The sequence below is a fragment of the Cervus elaphus genome, chromosome 16, assembly GCF_910594005.1.
Source record: "Cervus elaphus chromosome 16, mCerEla1.1, whole genome shotgun sequence".
Lineage (NCBI taxonomy): Eukaryota > Metazoa > Chordata > Mammalia > Artiodactyla > Cervidae > Cervus > Cervus elaphus.
In genome coordinates this window covers 41,308,515-41,326,017 of record NC_057830.1, presented here as the reverse complement: position 1 = coordinate 41,326,017, position 17,503 = coordinate 41,308,515, and the positions used below count along the sequence as shown (strand labels likewise).

Sequence of the window (17,503 nt, the reverse complement as noted above, 5' to 3'; positions counted from 1 at the left end):
CCTTTAACCAGCGCCCTCATGCAAACACACACCCCTCCCTAAGACCGACTGATAGAACTGGCCACCAGCAACACCCGTGCCTCCACCTCGAGCAGACAGTGGCGTCTGCTTCACCAACCACACTCCACACGAGCAATGGGGGCTCCCGGCCACAGACATCCACCCCAGGAAGCTGAGAGTCTCTGACTGGAGCTGCCCCCGAGGAGGGCTTGACTCCAGGCCAGCCGGTGCAGAGGGCGCTCCGACCCTCCCTCAGGGTTGCCGCTCAGCAGGTGATGAGGCTCCCAGAGAAGGTGAGCTCCCCCGCTCTTGGCAGCTCCCCCTGCCTCCCGCAGGGTGACCGTCCCCGGCCGTGGCAGGAGAGCGACGGTCACCGTGCAGGGCTGCTGGTCAGGAGACCACTCGTGCCCTCCGTCGGGGGCTTCCTGGCTCAGGCCGGGAGTTCAGCAGGTGGTGGTCGAATGAGGACAGTGTCAGCCACAGGAGGGGACAGAGTCTCCTGAGAGGAGACCCTTGAGGAAAAGGGAGGGACCCTCAAGAGCGAACCTGAGAGGCACGGGGCCATCACCATCAGGAACGCGTCCCGGACGGGCAGACCTCTAGCAAGAGCAGGAAGAAAGCTCCCACAGGAGTCTATCAGCAGAGATGGACATTTTCTAAAATCACTGAGGTCCCTGAGCTCTTCTCCCCCAGCATCTGAAGTTCACCACTAAACACAGGCACCGCATCCAGTGCGATTCCTTTAAAACCATTCTTCCACCTCTTTCAAGACAAGAGGCGCAGGGCTCCTGAAACTGACGAGGCGCACAGGCCCCTTACTTGCGGGCGTCCCTGACGTCCTCGGGGATGGCCGCGCGAAGCGTCCCTGTGTGCAGCTGCTCCAGCCGAAGGGACTCAGGCGAGGCAGGGCTCGAGGTTTCAGAAGTGATGGTTGTCTTGTCATTTTGCACCTCTTCCCATAGAGCTGGCATCTGAGGGAATGAGCTAAGTGTAAAATTGGCTAACAAGAGACTGTGTCAAAAAAGGCAATCATACAGGCCTTACATTATAAGCACAAACATATTTGAAAAATCTATTAGCCATGCTATCCGCCAAGTACAAAAAAATGCCTTGTACTATCTTAATGCCATCTTAAAGGACTGTCTTGTAGAGAAGCGGGGCATGGGGCAGCGAGAGCACCTGACTGAGTGCAGAGACCCCGGACGGGAACCTCCCTGCAGCGGGGCTCCGCCCTCCCTGGAATGCGGTGACCAGATGGCCCCGCCGGGCAGGACAGCAGAGCGACGCCAGCCCCATGAACCCTGCATGGCACCAACTGTCCTGATGAAAGGACTGTGCTCATCGCCAGATGCTGCTCAGAAGCACCACGAGCAAGGGTAAGGAACCTCTCAGCAAGCCTTCCAGACCTTTCTGTTTGAAGGAGAAAAGGAAACAGCTTGTACCACCACCCAAGATCATTTGTAGTGATGATGCAGGTTACTGGAACCCGTGACACCAAGTGAAACACAGGAAAGGCACCTAACCCGGCATGCGAACACCATGTGTCTGGCTCGTATTTCTCTGTAACACACGAGTGGGGCTACACAGTGAAGTGCTTACACGCAGTCCAGTGTAATTTACTCACTGTGGTCTACATAAAGCACCCCTAGGTCTTCACTAAGAGATGATCTTGTAGCCACCTAGAGTGGTGGGATTGGGAGGGAAATGGGAGGGAGGTTCAAAAGGGAAGGGGTATATTTATACCTATGGCTAATTCATGTTGAGGTTTGACAGAAAAGAACAAAATTCTGTAAAGCAATTATCCTCAATTAAAAAATTAACTAAAACAACAAAAAAAAGATGATCTCTCCTGGAGTCCCAGCTTTCCCGCTGGTCCTGGGTGTGAGGACAGGAAAGACAGTGGTGGCAACAGTGTGGGGAACAGATTAACCCCTTCAGGGTCCAGACAGGTCTCACTTACACATTTGGGTTGTGGTTAAGCCAGGGGAAGTCTATAGAAACTTGCACGGCAAGTAATTTTATAAACAATGAGTGTGTTGTTTTATCCAACTAACCTGTGCGTTTTGAATGGGATTCTGTAAAGAATACTGATCCACTGCAGCCCCACAGAAGCTTGGTGACAACAAAGTGACTTAGTGCAAAATACAGCTGAGCCCGTTTAACAGCGGCTGGATAAACTGCACCCTCCCCTGATCTCTAACAAGAACCCTCAGGCAACAGAAGGCTACAGAGGCTAGAAATTATCCCCACAGAACTGAACAGGGGTCAATCTCAAATTCAAGTTACAATAAGCCTTTATAAAAATCAGAAAACAACACAGAACAGAGCGGGGAATTGACACGCCTGGGTTGACTGTGGACTCAGGGGAGACAAACACCTGCCTCAAAGTCAGGGACCGCGGCCAGCCCCTTCCCCGGGCCTCCTCCTGAGGAAGGGCTCTGGGCCCCCAGCCTGGCCGCCCTCCCCCGGGAGGGAAGCCCGCCCTCCCCCAGGTGGAGCCTGCCCCGCTGGTGCCCACGTAACTAGGATGGGCAGGACCGTGACCTCACTTAACAGGAGGGCAGAGCAGGCCACCAGCCCCAGGCTGACGGAGCAGCTCCGCTGTGCCCAGCAGAAGGGCTCCCAGGCACTGAGCAGCCTGAACTGGAGCGCGGCTGCCCGAGACCTGCGGGAAGGTCCCAGGAGTGGTCGGTCAGTGGGCTGGGACCGGGAGAGGGACAAGGACGGCCAGCCCTCGGGGCACTGGACTCCAACAACAGGGGCTCATCCGAGGGACCAGAGGGGAGAGGAAGCGAGCTCCCTCCTGGTGCTCCCTCCATCAGGGACGCTGTGAGGGACACGAGAGCCTCTGGAGGAAAGCGGGCTGGACGGCCCCACGGTTAAGTGTCCAGGCTCTGATCAGACGAGTCCGCACTGCACTGCTGGGTGTGTGAGCCTGGGCACGGGGCCCGGCCTCTCTAAGCCTCAGTGTCCACGTCTGCTGAATGGGGATAACTGCAGCCTGGACCTCACCTGGGTGTCTGCGGGATTAGATGACAGGCTCGGAAACCACTCGACACGGTACCTGGCTGGCAGAGTCTCCTGCACACTGCTACCCCCGTCATTAGAGGGCTTCCCCCAAGTCTAATACCTATGGCTCTGATTCAGTCATTGCTTTTAAGAAAACACTAAGCGGAAATTCCATGGTGGTCCAGACGTTAGGACCTGGCACTTTCACTGCCAGGACACCGGTCTGATCCCTGATTGGGGAATTAAGATCCCATAAGCTGTGCAACATGGCCAAAGAAATAAAATTTTCAAAATAATAAATACTACTATGTCTATTATAAATAAGCGCGAGATGATTAGAAAGCAAACAAGTGGCAGAAAGGGAAACTGTTACAATTGTCTCAACGAATGACCTTTTTCCAACAGAACCATCAGCATATTTTAAGTGGTGGGTGAGTTTCAAAACTGCCATTAAAACGTCAATTATTCACCAGTACATAACCACACAGTGTTCCGTCACCTGACTCGATAAGCACTCTTTAACACTTCACAGAGAAACAAAGCCATGCTAAATTAGTAAATAGTTTACCTTTCGACGATGCTTCCTTAAATCACTAGGCTGATAGATGCATGCAAAGAAATGGAGAGAAACCAGGTTGATTGTGACTTTGAAGCTAAAAATTCAAGAATCAGTATAGGCAAATACAGGAAAGCAAAAATGATGGCAAACCTATAAGTGACATTAAGACTTAGAGAACAGTAGCTGGAAACAGAACATTTTTTTTTTTGACCACAGAAGTTAAATAAGCTATTCAAGATTTACTAGAGAAACACTACAAATTATGACTCAGGAAGGTACGAGTCTGATACAACTTCGTGATTTATTAAAGCAGAGCATCCTGTACATCAAAGGGCCTCAACAGCTGTCTGTTCTCAGCCAAACTTCTCTATAACCTATTTCTCTTAATAAAAAACATGTTATACTTTAAAACAGTAATTTAACTGATGAGGAAGTTACCAAAATACCTATTTTAACACTGAACATTTCTCACCACCTATTGGACATTAATGTAAAATCCTTACCTAGAATTTGATTTAAAACTTCTGAAAATAAATTCATTAAAGCACGTACCCTATGAAAATGTGTAAGAATGAAAGCTAGCATAATAGCAGGTGGAGTCTTCACATTTGATGAACCATAGAAGATACTTTGTAAAAGAGTCTAGTAGAGACATTAACCATGCAAAAGCTGATGAGATTTACAGTCTTAAATACAAGCACCAACACAGAAAGGAGATTGTGTCAAAAGCCCATTAATTCGACACTTAGAGGATCATTTCTTTATGTAAGCATACTCTCATTTATAAATTGCACAGGTTATGTAGTGTATGATCCATCTACATTATGCTTGTAACTGCATAGTGATACAATAATTCAAACTTACTGCTATGGGGGAAAAACACCATTTAATGAGCCATGAAGAAAAGCACAAACACGACTAAAGGGACACACGCTGTGGACACAGCACTGCTGAGACCAGAGCAAGTGGGCGGACGGGGAGGGGAGATGGATGGGGAAACTACAGCCTGGGGTGGGGGGCACGGGAGGCTGGGGTCTGGATTGACGACGGCTAAACAGACAACAGGATGAGACAGGAAATCCAAACCGACGATGAAAGCAGACACACTGTCAGAGAACTCCAACAACACGGACAAAATATACACAACTGTTCTTTTACAAATACTCGGAAAGAAATCAAGCATGAAACCACAGAGAAATCGTCAAGAATTTTAAATACCAACTAATTAGCCAAAGACGCAAATTATAAAAAGTGTGTCAAAAGACCACAAAATGGACTAGTTACCACTTCACATGCATCTAAAATGATTCACACTTAATTTAATGATATGCTGACTAACAATGCAGCTAACGTGAAATGGGTGGTAAGAGAAAAAAGTGATAATACATGTGCAGTTACAAAGCAGAGGGCTGTAAACGTGATTTCATGAGGTAAACAGCAATGCACTCAGAAACCTAAGCTACACACGCAAGAAAGCTGGACCATGCGCTTTAGAGCCGCACACTCTGTCACCAAAAGCCCTAGGTCGTCATCCCGTTGTCAGACTCGGGAGAGTGAGGAAGCCCGGCTTCTTCCCTGGGGCCCTGGGGCACCGGGCTTTGAACGTGGTTTCACACGCAGAGCGGGCCTGAGTGCGCGGCCAGGTCCATCAGCAAGCAGACCAGTTTAGATTTTTGGTTTTCTTCCCACCGCATGCCCTGCACCGTGCAGCCAGGCATCCCCAGTGGAAAATGTGCTGCACGGTTTTCACACGCCATGAGAACTGCCATGAGAACTTTCACAAAGTTGTCTGCTCCCTGAGAACAGAAACATTTCTGCAGCTGCTGCGCCCAGCACAGGCCAGGCCCAGCGTTACAGAGGCAGGCTCTGGCTGAGCTCATGATGACGAGCTAAGCCGGTGGTCCAAATATCAATACTAACTGGTCACTGTGCGATTATGGAATGATTAAAGACTAGGTACTTTTAAAAATCATAGACCTCTGAGTGTGGCAAATGTACCTGATTTTCTTCTGGATAAAAAGAGAAAAAAACCAAAAACAAACAAAAAATGAAATCCAGTGTGCTGGAGGAGGGACGCGGCAGGGAGAAGGCAGACACATACCAGAGGCATGGTGCCCAGCCGGTCTATGTTCCGCGCTGGCCTTCGACGCCTCATTCGGGGCGTGGCGGGCACACTGCTGGGCGGGCAGGAGCTGGCAAGCGAGGAGGCCGAATACAGGTCGAGGGAGCTCACTGATTTAAAACGACGAAGGCTGCCTGAGCTCGCCTTGCCCACCCTGCTCTCAGTCTCCTTGGCCCGCTGCTCCGTGGTCTCCTTCTCTTCTTGGATCCACCTAAGAGAGAGCAAAACTCGTCACCTGCCTTTGTCAGCACAGGAACGTGTCTGGACAACAAATTTGGGCTTGCATTCTGTGTCATGATTAGCAAATTCCAGCAACAGTTGCTCAATTAACATCGCAGCAAAAAGGTTCGACTTTCCCTCTTTTGAATATTCTCAAACTTAGTATAACTTAGCATTGAGTCTTACAAACTGGCCCCTGATCATTCACGTTTGATTTGACTCATTTACTCTAACATTCTGACGGGGCCTGGGTGGCGACTCTCTCCCCGTGAGGAGACGCCTGAAAATGACAACCTTCACCATCCCTGCTCTCAGGGCTGAGGTGCACGTCAGAGCCTCGAGTCTTTTCCACTGGGAATCAGGAACTCTGCACCATCAAAACAGTGATTCACGAACAAGCTTGACCTTATAAACACAAGTCTCCACACCAGATGAAGTGCTGTGTTGATCTTTTTTTTTTTTTTTTAAGGGTGTATATGTACCAACACATCACTTGATGAAGTTCTCCCCCAGGTTTGTGTGAGTTTCTGGATTCATGTCAACGTGCCGCATTCACCTACAATTCACGGTTACTGCTCTTCTCCCCTAATGTGTCATGGATGATTTTATATAGCAGTTTAAATCCTAGATTATGCATATAAAATGATTTTTTAAAAAAAATACAAGATTCTTCCAGGTCGTAACCTCTCCAGTTTCACTACTTATATGTCCGGAAAGATTTTCACTGGTGACAAGTTGAAGGACAGAATTTACCACTTACATCAAGTCAACATATTGCATAAGGAAAAATCACTTTTACCTGACAACGTGCGGTAAAAATAGAAACATTCATATGTAACCGTTCCATATTTCCTGCGGGGACGGGGAAAGACAACCTTTCTGAGCTCGTCTGTGCTCAAACACGGCCCAGAAAGCAGTCTGTGTCGGCGCCAAAACTGCAGGCGGCACCACCTGCGTTTGCTGGTTGTGCTGCTCACCCCTGCCTTCCGCCTGAACCCCCCGTGCTCAGCCAACAGGAACGGGCACCTCGGCCTGGGCTGACGTGATGAGAACAATCTGAGCAGCAGTTCTGCCGGGTCCTGCGCAGGGTCACCGGCCCGCGGCCACTCTGAACGGAACCTCAGGACAGGAGGCACGGCTGTGCGGGTGTGGCCCAGGCAGGCCTAGGGGCCCCTGGCCGCCCGGCTGCACCCAGACCCAGGGCCCCCTGCTCACCACGAGGCGGGCCTTCGGATTCTATCCCGCTTTGTAAACTGTTATAACTGCCAAGACGGTGTCTAAAGAAAACATCTTAAACATACTGATGAGTTGAGAAAAACTCAAACACATGTCCTTGGACCAGTGTTTTACAACAAGCCAATCTTCACACTGTGCTAAGTTAAAAAGGGAAATGCAGATCTGAGTGGGAATTTGCCAACCCCAAACCTCAGCTTTTCTGTTCCAGGTGGCTTTTCACCAGAACGTGGGAGGCTCCGAGGGACACGAGGGTGAACCCTCAGTGCCGGTGGGTTCACGGGCCACAGAGGACACCACCTCGGCACGTCTCCCACCTTGGGGCTCAGAGCTGTGGGGGGGACACCCCACAAGACCCCCCGCCCACAGAGTGCTGACACCAGCTGTGGACAGAACGCCCTGGCTGACTCAGCTCTCTCATCAAGGGCGATCTCAGAACTGAAAATCCTTGAAGCAGGCCTGTAGTCAGTGTTCTCACCATGGAACACTCAGACTTCTCCTAGGACAAGACAGCTCCTCGGAGAAGCCCAGTTTCTGGGGAGCTGAGTTCGGGCACACCCACCGGATCTCTTCATTGATGCTGTCCAGCTGCTCCTGAAGCATCTGCCCGCTGGGCGGCAGCTGAGCAGCCGAGCTGAGGAGGGTGACCCCGTCGCCCTCGCCGTCAGACACGCCTTCGTCTCTTTCGAAGGCCTGGGCCACGGTGGCCGGCACGTGGGCCTGCTGTCTCAACTGAAATAGAAGGGGCCGAGTCACTGTGTGTTGATGTGGGCATATACGTTAGTGCACTTCTTCCTGTATACTCACCTGATGACATGGCCACTGTAACAGAATACACCCAGTGTCTCTCATTGATCTCAACGTCAAGAGAATCTGCTTATTCACAGCTTTAAACTCTCAGTTTGAGAGGGAAAAAATGTTATCCTAAAACCATTCTATTACCCAGTTTTTAATTGCAAATTGATAGCCAGAAGATAATAAATCTTGAGACATTTATGCCAACTAATACTTTTAACTGGGGGCTTCCCAGGTGGCTCAGTGGTAAAGAATCCGCCTGCCAATTCGAGAGGGCAGGTTGGATCCCTGGGTCGGGAAGATCCCCTGGAGTAGAAGATGGCCACCCACTCCAGTATTCTTGCCTGGGAAGTCCCAGGAAGAGAGGATGTGTTGGACTACAGTCCACAGGGTTGTATAAGACTCGGATAAGGCTGAGTGTGTACTCAGGCAATGCTGTTAAACCATATAAAACTCTGACTTCTTACAGAAAAACTGTATTCACAAGAATTCAAGAAGCTCAAAAGTCAACTAGTTCCATAAATACGTGCATCATCCACCTGACCAGGCAGCAAGTGTACAAATGCAGGCCGGCCGGGTGGCTGGTACCTTCTCGTCCAGGGCCTTGTGGTGCTCAAATAGAAACTTCAGTGCCCTGAGCACCTCCACCTCGCTGATCATGCCGGCTGGGGACTGCGCCTGCTGCTTGTCCGCCGTCATCCGGAGGGATGGTACATACCGGGAAACGAGGAGCTCCAGGTGTTCCAGCAGCAGCTGCAGGGAGGGGCCAAAGGAGCACCTTCAACCTCACACTTGAATTCAGGGCCGAGAACTCCTCTCAGCCTCACGCTAAAGCCAAAACCATGCTAAGGCACGTCGGAATCCCGCCAGTTCAGTCTAAAGTTAGACTGGACTTCCCCAGTGGCCCAGGAGTTAAGACTCCACACTTCTGCAGGGCTCATGGGTTTTAATCCCTGGTCGGGGATCTAAGATCTCACATAAACTGTAGCATGGCCAAAAATGGAAGTTAAGAGAAGTCCCCCCTCAAATGTACTAAAATTACATTCGCTCTCATCATAAATTTGAAGCAAACTATGAGAACCCCAAGCTGATCCACCTTGGTCTGCCCAGTGGGAAGATGTGAAAAATGACTTGAAAACCAGACAGACTTTAAAGACAGCAACACGGAGCCCAGCGGTGAGCCCCGCGGGCACAGGTCAGCATGGGAGACTCCGCCTACTGACCCTGGTGTTGTTCCTCTCTGCTCTCAGCTGAGCAATTTCTTCTTCTCTGGCAAGAAGCTGCTCCCTGCACACCTTCAGTTCTTCATTATATGTTCCCAACTCCTAGAAAACAGTTAAATGAGGAGGTAACTAAATGCAAACACAAGTGAAAAAGAGAGCGAGACCGTGAAGGCTGACCCTATCAAGTCTCTCCAGGCTCCACACAAAGGATCTCCCTGCCCCTCTGGAGAAAAGGGGGTCCGCTGACCCCAAGACCACACAGACAAGCACAACTCAGACTGGCCTTCAACCTCCACCTCGACCTGGCAGGCACGCGGAGAAGAGAACCTGGAATCCAGCCTGCCTTCTCCAGACCCAGGGAAGTCTGAGAAACTTTCCTAAACATAAACCAAACAACAAAATGGATAAACAGATTCTTAAACGACATGCAGACAAGTGACCTAGGACCCCTAAGGAGAGTGAAGAAGAAAGGTAAGATGTACAAGGCCACCAGGTTTTGGAGTGTTCCTCTGGGAAAGAGGCTGATGGCACACCAAGGCCATCTGTTAGCCTGACTCCACTGAAGTCACCCAGTCATTCAATAAACTGGCTAAAATGTTAAATTCGTGTTATATGTATTTTATCACTATTTGTGTGCACGCGGGGCCATCCACGTGGTGAACTTGCTCAAACCGAACCACAACGAGACTTTCATTCTTCCATTTTTCTTTGCACAAGTAAAAAAACCCTGGCTTACATATCCCCCACTACATACTGAGTATTCAGCATCTAGAACACTGCCCAACACTTGTAAGAGGCATGTAGTAGACATGTGAAGCCATGAGGGTATATGTTACACACGTAAGCAATAGGTACCCATTGTTAACATGCTGGACACACTGGTCTGTGCTTTGTAAGACGGGAGACATTAAGGGGCTTAGCCTTTCTGCTTCAAGGACTGACTCTCTAGCTCGATCCAGATGCCCCAGAGACTGTTCCAGCCAGTGTATCCCTTCTTGTGGGGCCCCCGCCCATCCTCCACGCAGCACCTGCACAACCTCTAACAAAGTCAACCTGCTGGGGTCGATCCTGCCCACGAAGGCCAAAATGCCCTGGCCGGCAGGGCCCACGGCCATGCTAACAAATGAAACACAACCCCAATGCTTCATCGAGTGAGGGCCAATCTGACGGGCCCAGTCCCTGGTTGCTCTCACCTCAGGACACTCTGCCTCCAGGACTTGGGTCGAGGCCAACTCCTTCGTCTTCTTGCCCTTTGCCTTGGGGTTGCAGCATTGGAAAAGTGCCCATAGGCGGGCCCTTCTGCGACCCATCCTCGTGGATGCGGGCAGCCCCCCACTCGGGGGCAACCGCTGTTTCCCAGGCAGTTAGCTCAGCGCCTGAGCTATCACCACCGATCTCACACTCCCCTCTCACACACACCGCTCTCTCACACACACCGCTCTCACACTCCGCTCTCACACACACCGCTCTCACACTCCGCTCTCACACACCGCTCTCACACACACCGCTCTCACACACCGCTCTCACACACCGCTCTCTCACACCGCTCTCACACACCGCTCTCTCACACAACGCTCTCTCACACTATGACCACCAGCACCAGCGTCTCAAGAAGAAATGGCACGAAGGCTCTGCCTCCAGCACGTCTCCCAGGAGCCCGGAACCTGGAACCCACTCCGTCACAAGGGGCTCCGTGGTAACAGGGGGGCTGGGCTCAGGCCCACCATCAAGGGTGCAGAGTGGGGGAGGGGCTGCCGAAAAGATGGCAGGTGAGTGTGGGGTGCGGGAGAAGGAAGGCCGTGCCCACTGCTCAGGCCCAACGTCAAACTGACCCTGCAATGTACTGGGTCACAGTCGAACCGAACAGTATAAACTGCTTCAGAAACCACCACCGCTAGGAATGAGCACATCTTCTCAGGGGGCTTCTGCCTGCTCCACCCTTGAAACAAGCCTCCAATGAGGCTACTGAAAGGGCACCCCTGACCTCAAGGGCACCCCTGAACTCAAGAGCATCCCCAGAACCCATCCCGGTGAGGATGCTGGCTGCCGCGCTGGCTGCCCCTCACTCTCACCCTGAGCTTGGTCATTGCCATTTACTTCTCCAGGGGATCTTCCCAACCCAGGGATCGAACCCGGGTCATCCGTATTGTACACAAACACTTTACCATCTGAGCCATGAGGGATCTACTAGCGTGTCAGATGAGTGCAAACATGCGGTAGTTTGAGCATTCTTTGGGATTGACTTTCTTTGGGATTGGAATGAAAACTCACCTTTTCCAGTCCTGTGGCCACTGCTGAGTTTTCCAAATTTGCTGGCATATTGAGTGCAGCACTTTCACAGCATCATCTTCCAGGATTTGAAATAGCCCAACTGGAATTCCGTCACCTCCACTAGCTTTGTTCGTAGTGATGCTTTCTAAGGCCCACCTGACTTCACATTCCAGGATGTCTGGCTCTAGGTGAGCGATCACACCATGGTGATCATCTGGGTCGTGAAGATCTTTTTTCTACAGTTCTTCTGTATATTCTTGTCAGCTCTTCTTAATATCTTCTGCTTCTGCTAGGTCCATACCATTTCTGTCCTTTATCGAACCCATCTTTGCATGAAATGTTCCCCTGGTATCTCTCATTTTCTTGAAGAGATCTCTAGTCTTTCACATTCTGTTGTTTTCCTCTATTTCTTTGCATTGATCACTGAGGAAGGCTTTCTTATCTCTCCTTGCTATTCTTTGGAACTCTGCATTCAAATGGGAACATCTTTCCTTTTCTCCTTTGCTTTTCACTTCTCTTCTTTTCACAGCTATTTGTAAGGCCTCCTCAGACAACCATTTTGCCTTTCTGCATTTCTTTTCCATGGGGATGGTCTTGACCCCTGTCTCCTGTACAGTGTCACAAACCTCCATCCATAGTTCATCAGGCACTCTGTCTATCTGATCTAGTCCCTTCAATCTATTTCTCACTTCCACTATATAGTCAAAAGGGATTTGATTTAGGTCATACCTGAATGGTCTAGCGGTTTTCCCTACTGTCTTCAATTTAAGTCTGAATTTGGCAGTAAAGAGTCCTTAGGCAGTCACAATCCAAGATATAAAACTAAAGGGAAGCTCAGTGAGGGAGCTGGAGTCTGAGAGGGCTGCTCCTTCCCTCAGGGCATCTGAATAAAGCTGACTCTGTGAAGAAAAGGCAGGGAAAAAGTCAAGCAGAGGGGACTGGCTAACACAGCTCTGGATGGTCCCTTGGGCTGGGAAGACAAAAATTCGAGTGCAAGCCTGACATGTCAGTCCGGGTGTTAGAGATCAAGCTCCCCAAGAAAAGGGAGGCACAGAAAACGTACCCGACACTCTGCCCAAATCGGCTGAGCGCTGAGTATCCATCACCTCGTGGTGCTCAGAAGACAGACGGTGGGCTTCAGGACCTGGCAAGAAGGGGGGCCCTGGGAGGCACCCCAGACTTCCAGACGGAGACTCTGGAGGGCTCCTCCCTGGGGTCATGGGGGGAAAGTGGGTGATGGCTGCTGAGACTCAGCTTAAAAGGACCCCCCCAGCCTCAAGGCACTCAGGCCCTGAGTGAACAGAGAGCTCTGTCCCCACTAGAGGTCTGCATCAGAAGAAACTCTGGAGAAGACAGCATCACCAGAACCTCTAGGGTTTTCCAAACATAATGTCCAACATGCAACCAAACAAGCAAAAGAGGGTGTGACAACAAACAGGACCAAGAGAAAAAGAACTGAAACAGATCCAGAGGTGTCAGATGTATATCAGCATATCACAGGTATGCTAGAGGTATCAGATGCAAACTTCACCAGTTCAAAAATATACCTGACAAAAGGAAAAATTTCTGAGAATCAAAACCGATGCTAGAACTTTAAAATAACAGTGACCGAATTTAAGAACTCAGTCTCTGGTCTTAACATCAAATTGGACACAGCTGAAGAGAGGATCAGTGAACTGAAGGATGGATTGGTTAAAAATATATATATAAGAGGGAAAAAAGTTTAGAACATATGGAAGGAGCCCGCTTGTTAAACTATGTTGTTAAAAACTATAAATGAGGCCCCTCATGGGAGAGAAAAGACAGAAAGGGGAATAAGAAATGCCTCCAGGGGTTGAAACTAAAGAGCCTCTTAATGAAAGTGAAAGAGGAGAGTGAGAAAGCTTGCATAAAACTCAACATTCAAAAAATGAAGGTCATGCCGTCTGGCTCCATCACTTCCTGGCAAATAAATGGGGAAAGAATGGAAACAGTGACAGACTTTATTTTCTTGGGCTCCAAAATGACTGCAGATGGTGACATTAAAAGACGCTAGCTCCTTGGAAGGAAAGCTATAACCAACCTAGACAGCACATTAAAAAGCAGAGACATTACTTTGCCGACAAATGTTCATTTAGTCAAAGCTATGGTTTTTCCAGTAGTCATGTATGGATGTCAGAGTTGGCCCGGGAAGAAGGTTGAACGCCAAAGAATCAATGCTTCTGAACTGTAGTGTTGGAGAAGACTCTTGAGAGCCCTGTGGACTGCAAGGAGATCCAACCAGTCCATCCTCAAGCAAATCAGTCCTGAATATTCATTGGAAAGACGGATGCTGAAGCTCCAATACTTTGGCCACCTGATACGAAGAACTGACTCTTTGGAAAAGAACCTGATGCTGGGGAAGACTGAAGGCAGGAGGAGAAGGGGATGACAGAGGATGAGACGGTTGGATGGCATCACCCATCAATGGATATGAGCTTGGGCAGGATCCAGGAGTTGGTGATGGACGGGGAGGCATGGTGCGCTGCAGTCCATGGGGTCGCAAAGGGTCAGACACAGAGTCACTGAACTGACTGATGGGGCGGGGGCAAGAGTTGGCTGGAGAATCAGACCATTGACTCAAAAATGAAAACCACACATTGGTTTCAGCAGCTCTGCAGGTGCCTAAGGCAAGAAGAAAATATTCAAGCGCTCAGAGGAAAAAGGCGTGGCTTTTAATGGCACAGCAACCCTGAGGGCTGACATTTCAAGAACAAGGAAGTCAGGAGATAATGGACTGGCGCCTGTGAAATGCTGAAAAACAAATACCAACCAACCTGGAATTCTATACCCAACAAAAACACTCTTCCAAAGTGAAAGCAAACTAAAGACTTATAGGGCAAATGGAAATGAGACAGCTCATCACCCACAGACACCAACTAAAAAATATTAAGGCAGTTCTTTGGGAGAAAGAAAAGTAGTCTCTGACGGAAGTATAAAAAACAAGTAAAGACCAACAGTGAGGTAACAGTGAGGGTAAATATTAACTCTACGATGATGATAATGCCAAAAATATACCTAAAATTTTAAAGGATAACAGTGACAAGGAGGAAACAGTCGTGTCAAGGAGGCAGTAAAAATACTAAGTTAGACTTGAATGTAGAACACACGCTGTATCTGCGAATGTACACCCGATCACCTGACAGAGGCGTAAGACCTAGAAAAACACTTCATCCTTCTAACAGAAGGCACGAGAGAAGGACACAGAATAGGTGGGACGAGCAGAAAACAAACAGCAACATGGTACCTACACACTGAAATATCAAAATTATAAACAGAGAAAATACTCTCATTGAAAGATAAAAAGGGTCAACCTGATTAAAATTAAAACCATACACTATTCACAGAGGTACGTGTTAAGATGGAAGACCACAGACAGGTGAAAGTAAAAGATACCCAGGCAAACAAGGACAGAAAACTGATGTGGCAATATCACTGTCCAATAGTGTCTAAAGTAAGAAGCATTACTAGCAATAAAAAGGAGCATCTCATACTGATACAAGTTCAGTCCAGCAAGAAGATGAAGATTCTAAATTTGATTGTCCCTAATAACATAACCTCTCCACCATGACCCGTCCGTCCTGGGTGGCCCCACACAGCACGGCGTAGTTTCATTGAGTTAGACAAGACTGTGGTCCATGTGATCAGATCGGCTAGTTTTCTCTGATTATGGCTTCAGGGTGTCTGCCCTTTCATGCCCTCTCGCAACACCTACCATCTTACTTGGGTTTCGCTTACCTTGGACGTGGGATATCTCTTTATGGCTGCTCCAGCAAAGCGCAGCCGCTGCTCCTTACCTCGGACGAGGGGTATCTCCTCGTGACAGAATGTGGTCCACTGGAGAAGGGAATGGCAAACCACTTCAGTATTCTTGCCGTGAGAACCCCATGAACAGTATGAAAAGGCAAAATGATAGGATACTGAAAGAGGAACTCCCCAGGTCGGTAGGTGCCTAGTATGCTACTGGAGATCAGTGGAGAAATAACTCCACAAAGAATGAAGGGATGGAGCCAAAGCAAAAACAAGACACAGTTGTGGATGTGACTGGTGACAGAAGCAAGGTCCGATGCTGTAAAGAGCAATATTGCACAGGAACCTGGAATGTGAGGTCCATGAATCAAGGCAAATTGGAAGTGGTCAAACAGGAGATGGCAAGAGTGAATGTCAACATTCTAGGAATCAGCAAACTGAAATGGACAGGAATGGGTGAATTTAACTCAGATGACCATTATATCTACTACTGTGGGCAGGAATCCCTTAGAAGAAATGGAGTAGCCATCATGGTCAACAAAAGAGTCCAAAATGTAGCACTTGGATGCAATCTCAAACATGACAGAATGATCTCTGTTCGTTTCCAAGGCAAACCATTCAATATCACGGTAATAGAAACCTAGGCCCCAACCAGTAACGCTGAAGAAGCTGAAGTTGAACGGTTCTGTGTAGACCCAGAAGACCTTTTAGAACTAACACCCAAAAAGGATGTCCTTTTCATTATAGGGGACTGGAATGCAAAAGTAGGAAGTCAAGAAATACCTGAAGTAACAGGCAAATGTGGCCTTGGAGTACGGAATGAAGCAGGGCAAAGGCTAATAGAGTTCTGCCAAGAGAACGCACTGGTCACAGCAAACACGCTCTTCCAACAACACAAGAGAAAACTCTACACATGGACATCACCAGATGGTCAACACCGAAATCAGATTGTTTATATTCTTTGCAGCCAAAGATGGAGAAGCTCTGTACAGTCAGCAAAAACAAGACCAGGAGCTGACTGTGGCTCAGACCATGAACTCCTTATTGCCAAATTCAGAGTGAAATTGAAGAAAGTAGGGAAAACCACTAGACCATTCAGGTATGACCTAAATCAAATCCCTTATGGCTATACAGTGGAAGTGAGAAATAGATTGAAGGGACTAGATCTGATAGAGTGCCTGATTCACTATGGATGGAGGTTCCTGACACTGTACAGGAGACAGGGGTCAAGACCATCCCCATGGAAAAGAAATGCAAAAAGGCAAAATGGTTGTCTGAGGAGGCCTTACAAATAGCTGTGAAAAGAAGAGAAGTGAAAAGCAAAGGAGAAAAGGAAAGATATTCCCATTTGAATGCAGAGTTCCAAAGAAAAGCAAGGAGAGATAAGAAAGCCTTCCTCAGTGATCAATGCAAAGAAATAGAGGAAAACAACAGAATGGGTAAGACTAGAGATCTCTTCAAGAAAATGAGAGATACCAGGGGAACATTTCATGCAAAGATGGGTTCGATAAAGGACCGAAATGGTATGGACCTAACAGAAGCAGAAGATATTAAGAAGAGGTGGTAAGAATACACAGAAAAACTGTAGAAAAAAGATCTTCACGACCCAGATGATCACCATGGTGTGATCGCTCACCTAGAGCCAGACATCCTGGAATGTGAAGTCAGGTGGGCCTTAGAAAGCATCACTATGAACAAAGCTAGTGGAGGTGACGGAATTCCAGTTGGGCTATTTCAAATCCTGGAAGATGATGCTGTGAAAGTGCTGCACTCAATATGCCAGCAAATTTGGAAAACTCACCAGTGGCCACAGGACTGGAAAAGGTGAGTTTTCATTCCAATCCCAAAGAAAGGCAATCCCAAAGAATGCTCAAACTATCGCACGATTGCACTCATCTCACACGCCAGTAAAGTAATGCTCAAAATTCTCCAAGCCAGGCTTCAGCAATACGTGAACCGTGAAATTCCAGATATTCAAGTTGGTTTTAGAAAAGGCAAGGGAACCAGAGATCAAATTGCCAACATCCTCTGGATCATCGAAAAAGCAAGGGAGTTCCAGAAAAACATCTGTTTCTGCTTTATTGACTATGCCAAAGCCTTTGACTGTGTGGATCACAATAAACTGTGGAGAATTCTGAAAGAGATGGGAATACCAAATCACCTGACCTACCTCCTGAGAAACCTGTATGCAGGTCAGGAAGCAACAGTTAGAACTGGATGTGGAACAACACACTGGTTCCAAATAGGAAAAGGAGTATGTCAAGGCTGTATATTGTCACCCTGCTTATTTAACTTATATGCAGA

General features: G+C 48.5%; 1 protein-coding gene across 1 annotated transcript; it reads right to left on the bottom strand.

Annotated features, from left to right (window-relative positions):
- Positions 1–430: 430 nt before the first annotated feature.
- LOC122710053 (liprin-alpha-1-like) lies at positions 431–15,200 on the bottom strand. Its single transcript, XM_043927498.1, has 7 exons — positions 15,188–15,200; positions 9,161–9,262; positions 8,526–8,690; positions 7,705–7,874; positions 5,670–5,901; positions 820–971; positions 431–512 (listed from the first exon to the last, which is right to left on the bottom strand). Exons 3-7 carry the CDS (start codon positions 8,634–8,636, stop codon positions 431–433), a joined length of 747 nt encoding a protein of 248 aa, XP_043783433.1. The 5' UTR covers positions 8,637–8,690; positions 9,161–9,262; positions 15,188–15,200.
- Positions 15,201–17,503: the final 2,303 nt, after the last annotated feature.